Source organism: Lygodium microphyllum, chromosome 2, assembly GCF_053477565.2.
Source record: "Lygodium microphyllum isolate KBCC chromosome 2, Lygodium_microphyllum_v1.1.10, whole genome shotgun sequence".
In the NCBI taxonomy this organism is placed as follows: domain Eukaryota; kingdom Viridiplantae; phylum Streptophyta; class Polypodiopsida; order Schizaeales; family Lygodiaceae; genus Lygodium; species Lygodium microphyllum.
Window position 1 is genome coordinate 184,382,775 of NC_141136.1, and position 9,373 is coordinate 184,392,147.

The 9,373-nt window shown below is 38.7% G+C and overlaps 1 protein-coding gene across 1 annotated transcript; it reads left to right on the top strand.

Annotated features, from left to right (window-relative positions):
- The first annotated feature begins 340 nt into the window (after positions 1 to 340).
- Positions 341 to 1,879, top strand: LOC148040692 (uncharacterized). The gene is made up of 4 exons (XM_087664709.1): positions 341 to 402; positions 451 to 650; positions 1,190 to 1,564; positions 1,638 to 1,879. Exons 1-4 carry the CDS (start codon positions 341 to 343, stop codon positions 1,877 to 1,879), a joined length of 879 nt encoding a protein of 292 aa, XP_087520835.1.
- The last annotated feature ends 7,494 nt before the right edge of the window (positions 1,880 to 9,373 follow it).

The following is a 9,373-nucleotide window of genomic DNA, read 5'->3' on the forward strand; positions in this document are numbered from 1 at the left end:
CTAAAAAGTAGCGCCAAGAATACAAATGAGTATGTATTGGGCGCCAAAAACAATATTGAAAGATCTCCCGACTTTCAAAAAACTCATTATTAATTTCATCACATCTCTGTCACGTATTTTGTCAGATTTGTAAGTAAATAACGTCTTTGGGACTCCAAAACATGTCAGACTTTAGGGGTTTTGGCTAAAAAAGAAGAGAGAATCACGAAATGGACTCCACTATCTCTAAAAAAGAGGAGACAAGAATACCATATTCTTGCACACGTGGCGAACTCTCTTTGGCCCTTTCCTTAATCCCATGATTAACAAAAGTGCATTTTTTGAAGCGTTTTTGGCCCTAATGACAGGGGATTTTTTCAGGCCTTTGGGGGAAAGAGGATCTCTCCGTGAGGATGGAACGAAGTTGGGAGGAATTCTGACAGACTGAAAGCAGGACTTGGCTTAAAAAAGAGTGGATGTGTGTGAGGGTGATGAAGATAGGGACAGTTCAGAAGACTCTAGGCTAAGTGGCTTTATTGTAGAAGAAAGTTCCGACAGTAGTGGAAGCTCCCTGGCTTCTGATGATAGCACGTCAGAAAGTCATGATGAAGAAGATAGTGTTGAACAACCTCAAAGTTCTTGTTCAGATGATGATTCGAGTTCTTCAGAAGGTTCTTAGAATTTCAGGAGAATAAAGGAGTTGAAGTGCAAAAACTATTCTTGGGATTTTGAAGCTGACAAACTGTCCGTGTTTGATGTGGACATTGTGCTTTGCTTAAGAACCATCTTTGCACTCTATAGGCAGCAAACAGAGGACGAGCAGAGAGAGAAATCTGGCAGACTTCATAACTTTGCGTTGGAGGATCTGAACGGCCATTGATATCCGTTGATTGTTTGTGCAAAGTTGAGCCCTACCATCAATTACAGATAGGAGGTCGTTTGCAAAAAAAAAAAAAAGGGTGGCGGAATCATTCTAGCCGCGTTCCCAGGGTGACGATTTGATGGTGTTGTGCCTCGGCTGGTTATCATCACTATTGCAAGTGTCTAGACGACTATTCAGATCGAGAAGGCCCAGTTGATGAAGAAAATCACCATCTTTGCCAAGATGACAAACTCCAGTCAAAGGTCACATTACTCATGAGAGAAGAAAGTAAATCTAGAACTTACAAACTGTCAACGAGAGGTCTTTCCTGTGCTGGCGTATGATCAGATATAGTTTGCAAGCTAATCAAAGATGGCAAACAAATCAAAGCCCTTTCATTTGCTAATGCATTTGAGCTTTTGGATAATTTTGAGCCCGTTTCACTACTCAAATCTTACCTTAAAGAGGTAAAGAAAGTAGTGCAGACTACTCTTAAGAATGGCAACAACTCAACTGCAGCACAGAATGATGCCAATAAAAAAGAACTTGCAGCCATGCGAGCTGTTTTGAAGATAATCAGTGAATACAAGCTCGAAGACAAGTATACCCTTGTTCCCTTGGATAAAATAATTGCACAACTAGAGAAGGAAAAGCTAGACAGAAAACGTTCTGGCAATGTTAGGAAGAGTGAACAAACTAAAAGGGTACGCACTAACAACGGAGGTACTGCATCTGGAAACCCTTATGAGAAAACCCTCGTTTCGTGGATCTGAGAGGGCCCAGTATACCAGAATAGGTGTAACTTCCTATGGTGCAGGGTCAGCTCAAGCTGGCTTTGATCATCATCCTCTCAGTGTTGGCCATTATCCTGGTTACAGTGCTGGGAACAGGAGTCCTATTTCACTTCCAAGATCTTACTTGTATGACAATTTGGGCTACGGAACTTCAGCCTTCATCAATACTCCTAGCTCTTATAATGGTTATGGATATGGATCAGGATTAGGAACTACACCATCTGGCTATCAATCGTACATGTAGAAATGTATGCTAATATTGCAATCTTTGCAAATATCTCTTCACAAACAGCTTCTTATCTTCTGGGCATCTTAAAAGGGATATTCCTTAAAAAACATAGACAACCAGAATGATGAACAGTGGAGCAGGGAATGGGTGGCTGAATGGCCACAGCACAATGCCAGAAAGACCAGCAGTGTAGCAATATGTTTGTGGCTTAATAGAAGTGCTTGCCTATCCTCTCTCAAAAATGAATACTCTCACTTTTTTATGAAGACATTGGCTTTGGAGATACAATCAGATTGTTCCTCATTTTGTGCTTAACTGAGCACACTTTTTTTTTTGTTGCCTACTAAACTCCTACTTTGTATGGATTCCTAAAAATTTGTTCACAGACATTATTACCTAGCAGAATTTATCAAGTGTCAATGGAAAAACTGAATTCAAGCATCTGTATGTAAAACTGAATATGTTCAGATTTTTCTGAACATGAGCTTCATGTAACTCACTTGACAAGGAATATAGTGTACTTTGGCATCAACAATTCAATTTTCTTCTTGTTAGTCTCTTCCATTGCTGTATCTTGAATCCCGTGTTTTGCAGCCCTTGCGTGAACTCTACGACAGCGTATAACATGACGTTCAAATGAGCTACTGGCCACACCCCATTCAAATTAGTTTATGGGGAGGAGTGTGTCTTACCCTTAGAAATTGAGTTTCCGACCATAAGATTCGCAATCAATCATTCTTTGGGTAATGAAGATGCCCTATTTGAGCAGCTTACGACTATAGCCCACTTGGATGAACTTAAATTGCAGAGTTTGTTGCACCAAGAGGTGGCTAAACGATGGATGGAGCAGTTGCATAATCTAAAAGCGAAGAGGTATACCTCTAAGAAAGGGCAATTAGTTCTATATTACGATGCACGTGGGGAGCTATTTCCAAGAAAGTTAGAACCTCGATGGGATGCCCTTACAAGATAGTTCGGACAGGTAAAAATAAGTCCACAGTTTCATTAGCTGATCTACAAGGAGTGGAATTTAAGAATAAGGTTAATCTTAATAAGATTAAACCTTATTATTTCTAAGTATGCTAACACTGAAAAATGCATTGCAGGTCCATGCTAGGGCTGATTGGAGACCTATAGGAGAGCTTAAATTGGTTGATGGGGTGGTTAATCCCTTATTCGGTTGATGGGGCGGTTAATCCCTTATTTGGAGCACCCATATCTCCAGCAAAGATATCATCAGGGGAGGCTTATCTGGTGGAGCAAGGGGATATGAAGTGATCGAGCAAGAAGAAGGCACCTTTGTGTGGGAGATTGAATTTTTCTGCCATCATTGTTTACAAATCTTGACAAGCATCCCTCTTGAGTTTAATGAAGAAGGTGCGATGGAGCCATCAGTTCATCCTCTAAATATGTTGAACTTCAATTATCATAATTACGAATAGGGGAGTTCTTGATGGCTGGCTATGTAAACCCATTATGGACGTATACATTATACTTTGATGGATCATCTAGGGTCCCTAATAGAAAAGGAAGTGTTGGAGTAGTTATCCGAGATCCCCGACGTAGAGTTACAATGAAATTAGCTGCTTATCTTGGGGTAGGATTTACTAACAACATGGCCAAGTATAAAGCCCTGATTATAGGATTGAATATTGCTAAGAAAGGTGGTATTAGGCAGTTGTTAATAAAAGGGGATTCCCAGCTGATCTTAAATCCACTCATACATAGTCCAAAATCCACTCCTTCGTATATATCATCAAATTGCTATAACCCTACTTGATGAATTTGAGAGCATATCTCTTCAACTGATTCCACATTATTGGAATCAGTTTGTGGATTCCTTAGCTAATTTTGCTTATGAAGAGGACCTCTTTTTCAATTGTGGTCCTAGTCCGGACGTTGTTATTGATAATGAGGCAGGACCTGGTCACTTGTGGGGCATGTTATCCGACCACGCGTTATATGGCAAGCGATGGTTGATATGGGTAATGCAAAGAGTAGCCGAGACCCATCTACCACTATTATCTTGGACCCATAGGTTGATCAGACAACATATTATGTGTATGCCTCTTGCTATATATGCAGGAGGTATGGACCATAAGTTGATGCATTTAGTTTAGGGATGAGAGCTCTATTTTTCTCCTTGGAATGGAGTGTATTTGCGTATATCTACCTTCTTCCAAGGAGGGATCTCTATGAGCTATTTTGTTTGATTCCATTCGGCCAAGAGGGCCAATTGTTTTGAGGTTTTAATAATCTATCTCTTTAGACCAAGAGGACCAGTTAGTTTGCAGTGAAATGTGCTATTTCTTTAGGCCAAGAGGGCCCTATCTCTATTTGGTGCAGGTACGTTTAATGCTTTGTTGTTTTAGTGATTGCGCCATATAGGTTGACGAAGTCGCTGGAGTGAGGATTTGCTACAAAGAAGCTTCTTGTGGCCATTCTAGGTGGTTTCGTCCCCTTTTCTAGTTTTTCCCTTAAGCAATTAATGATATTTGTGCAGGTGAGGGTTACTTTCTTTTGTTTGTTGGGGACCAGCACTTGAGGCATGAAGTCCCAGGTTTAGGTTTTGTATGTCTGGGGGAGGTTTGAGTAGTCATTGCCTCGTGCAAGGCATTGTCAGGCATTGTAAGACTTGTTTTAGATGGGAGTTCTAGTGACCGTGTTTTGCTGACCTGCTAGGCGGCCGTTCTAGGAGTTCCAACTAGTTGTGAGGTAGTTAGAGAAGCCTACTAAAATAATGATGGAAAGAGACAAAATCCTGAAGATCTGAAAGACAATATATGAATATACAAAGGTTGTAAAAAGGGGTTCTAACACCTATAAAAATAGGAAAAGCAAGAAAAATTTTTGAGCAGTTGTTCATCGCCTTGCGAAGGCTTGGTAGGTTCGTGGGGACGAGGACGAGTAAGACCTAGGGTAGATGCCTTGTCTTCCTTAGGGTGACATCTTGCCATAAAAAAAGAAAATAAAAGAAGGTTGGAGCAAAAATAAAAATGAGCGTTAGTAGAAAAGGATTAAGTGTCGCCTTGCGAGGGCTTGGTAGGTTCTTGGGTGCCAATACAGGACCTAAGGTCGAGGCCCTGTTCTCCTTGGGTCACTACGCTCAGCTCCCTCCTTTTTACACGCTCAAGTATGGACAATCAGATTCTAAAAGAGAAAACTATGCTAAAAAAGTGAATATCTTTTGATAACGCTATAGGAGTTCTCGCTTAGTAGAAGCTCCTAGTTGAGTTGTCCTTAGTTAGGTAGGTAGTTCACACCACCACTTAGGGTGACCTCTTTGATAGTTCTTTTTAGCTTGGCTATGATATACCAAGAAAAATCTGACAAAGAAGTCAAAAGCTGGTTGCTAACCAACTTCTCCAACAAAAATTGACTAAAAAGAGCTATCAAAAGGAGTCATTCTAACTGGTTGTTTGATCTATCTATTAAACCTAGGACAACTAGACTAAGAACTCCTACTAGGTGAGGACTCCTATAGCCTGTCTCATTTGAAAATTATATTTTTACTTGCTACCACATATTTTTCTTCAATACTTTATGCTCGGATGTGTAAAAAGGAGAGAGTTGAGCATATTGTGACCCAAGGAGAACACAACATTGGCCTCAGGTCCTATCTCGGTATCCAAGAGCCTACCAAGCTCTCATGAGATAACACAATTTTCCTTTTTCCCAGGAACCTATCATTCCTTCACAAGGTGATAATCATCTACTCTTTGAATTTTTCTTTCTTTATTATCTTATTTTAAGGGTTAGAACCATCTTCATATTATATATATTTCAAATATATTCACTCTTTTTTCTTCCTTTACTTGGCAAGATTTTGTAGCTACTTCACAGTAATAGGGATTCTTAGAAATAGCTACCGAGCAAATTAGCAAGACAAGGTCATTAGGACTACCCTTAAAAAAAACTCTTATAGTGCTTGAAAATATCTTTATAGCGCTCAAACCTCCCTAGGCATACCTAACCTAACCCTGGGACTTCATGCCTTGAATACGAGTCTCCAACAGAAGAAAAATATCCCACATACATATACACATATAGCATAAATGAAAAGAACTCTAAAGGAAGGACATCACTTGGACTTGGCCATAAGAAGCTTTTGCATAGCAAGAGGCTTCCTTCATGTACTCTATTGAATCTGTTTAGTATAGCACTGAAACAAAACCCATTAACCCCACCCATACCAAAAAAATAAATGGCCCTCTTGGCCTAATGAGATAAATCAACTCATTTGCAAAATAAATAACCCTCCTAAACTAACGAAATTTAACCATAAAGCACATCATTCAACAACCTATTGATGAAAGCAAACCCTTGGCCCCCACATAAATCTTATTGAAGCACAAATCTAGACTAAGGGGTTGGCCACTCATACCCTACACTAAATGCATCACATTATTAGCTAACCCCCTTGCATTAATGATAAAAGGGTGTTCCATGATGATCCCTATGATAATGATGACAATCGAATCAAATGTCCCATGTGAAAGATCCACCTTGCCACTCAGTAATGTGATAACCATTACTCCACCAAATTACTTTGTCTTGGTGGTAACACTGCTCTAAATATGGATGCTCAAGACAAGGAATGACTTTTCCTATCCAATAGTCTTAGTACCCCTTACAAATTTAAGCTGAATCTTGAAGTATTTACAAAGGCACCAAGTCCAAAGTTAGCCCCTACACATAATATGGCTTCAATTTATTGAAGTTTACTTTAGTTTTGAACTCTACCCCTTGCAAATCTGCTAGAAGGAGTGCGGATCCATTCTTTCCTATACAAATAATCTTATAAAATGATCATCCCATTTGGGTTCCAACTTGCCTCACACGAGCTCACAACGAGTATCATAATATAGGACCAATTGACCCTTAGCAAATTTATATAGCAAATTTATACTTCTTAGCACAAACATCATGATGCATTTTCATCTGCTTCTTCTCTACTTCCTAATGTAAAAAGACTTGCAATCGAGTCTTGTCAAGATGTACAAGGGAAGTGAGCCTTTCTTGCAACAGTTTCTCTTCACCCAAAGAATGGTTTCGAATAAAACCTTACTGTAGGGAGCTCAATCTCCAAAGCTAAAACACATTCTTTTCCATATAATAATTTAAAAGGGGGTGTGGCATGTAGCTTTTTTGAATGTCATTTTATAAGCCCAAATAGTCACATACAACTTCTTATCCCAATATAGGTTACCTTCAAATACAATATTGGATAAAATATCCACAAGTTGCTTATTAGTACTCTCTCCTTGCCCATTAGATTGGGGTTTGTAAGTAATTGTCTCATTATACTTAATCTTCAAAGACTTCCATCAAAGCCTTAATCAATCTATTCAAAAATTGTGTCACATAGTCAGACACAAGGTCCTCTGGTAGACCAAACTGACAAAAAATCTATTCCAAAATAAAATTAGTCATTTCCTTGGCACTATTCTTCATCATAGCATAGGCTTCAGACCACTTCATGAAATAGTATGTTGCCACAATGATATAGTGCTTTTTCATAGTTGACAAAGGATGTATAGATCCAATTAAATTAATGTCCCACTTCTCAAATGGTAGTATAGTCATGATAGGAGTTAGTCATGTCTCTTACATGTATCACATCTCTTGATGTACGCAAATGCATTTCTGAAAAATGGATGGCCACCAATATCTAGCTCTCAAAGCTTTTTGTGTAGTCATCCGTCCAGCAAAGGGCCCTCCACAAGTAGAGCATGATACTCTTCTAAGATAAACACAACCTCATCAGATATGACACATTAGTGACTTTCTAATAAAATGTTCCTAAAATCAAGGAAAATTTCAAGAATTGATGCCTAATTTTTCTCTTCTCAGCATTCAACAAAGCGGCTCCAACCTCTCTTGTGGATGGATAATAGGTTATGGTAGCATACTAGAATGGAATGGAGGCCGTATCGATTTTGAGTAGACCCGTGAGATCACTACCTTCAGCCAAGTCTTTCTTTGGCTCCTCGAAATTCGCAAGACATTCAACGATGCCTAGACCTTTGGTAGGTTACTCCTGGTTTCATGATCAAACTTCCACAAAGTGATCAGCCACTTTGATAGGTGGTCAAGCGGCTGCAACTTATTTAACAATAGCCTCAACCCCTCTTTCTTCCTATAAAATACTACCTTTTCATATAGGATGTAGTGTTTGAATTTCTTTATTGCAAAGACCATACCAATGCGCACTTTCTCCATCTAGGTATAATTAATCTTGGATACCCCAATTTGTGATTAGCAAATGCAATCGGATGGTACCACTTCTCCTCTCAAATCTAGGCTAAATAGCTTATCACACTATACATTGTAGCTATTAAAAATATATAAAATATCTCACCCCTTTTAGGTACTTTTAGGACTAGCACTTTTGTTAATTCCTAGTTCACATCCTCAAAGGATACTTGACACAGATCGCTCTAAACAAACAAACATTTAAAGGATAGTCATCAAGGGCAATATCCTATTATGCATTAATAAATCATCAATAATATCTGACTGATTATAGAAATCCATGCACTTCTTTAGGAGTACATGGCTGACTCATAGCAATGATAATATTTATCTTTTTAGGATCCATCATAATACCAAATGAGCTTACCACATGGCCCAATAGCAATCAATAGGACACTCCAAGGATTCACTTCCTTGGATTGAGAGCTCTCCCTTAAAGTGGATGCCCTCAAATCATTAATGATTGAAGACCTTCATCTCCTCTGGAAAATTATCATCAAAGTCTTGTTAGTTGTAAATTGCCAAGACCCTAGCACATTACATAACATGATATGCAAACGTCCCAAAATACAATGATAAATATCATTTTCAATTTTTCTTCCTCTGCAATAGCCATTTGATTATAACCAACGAAGCAACACATAAATGAATAAATATCCCTATCGGCTAACTGATCTAGAATCTAATCAATAAATTGTAGTAGATAGTACTCTTTGACAGTCTACATATTGAGCTCCCTAAAATCTATGCAAAGCCCAATTCAATTATTTTTCTTTTTCCAGATAACTACTAGTGAATACCACTCTGTCTATTGTACAAGAAATATCACGCAAGCCTTATGCAAATTTTATAGCTCCTCAAATAGTTCATCCCTTTAGCTCAAAAGGCATATGCCTCACTTTTTGTCAAACAAGACGGCTATCTTTCTTCAAGGGAATAGTATGCACAACAAAACTAGGAAGAATACCCCTTAGCTCATCATAGCTCCAAGCAAAAAATTTCACAAAATTGTTGGATCAAGGACACATAGTCCTTCCTCTCTTCAACCAAGCATATATCCTAATTTAATCGGTCGTGGCTCATCCAACATACAAAGATCTAGCTTGATTTTGATCGCATCTCTAATTCTATCTTGAGCTTCTATTGGCTCATTTAGAGTCACCTTATAGACACCTTCTATAGTGGACCCCTCTCTTGATTCATTGCTTGAGGAAGTATCACTGCTAGAAGGATCCTCTAATGCATCTAATTCTA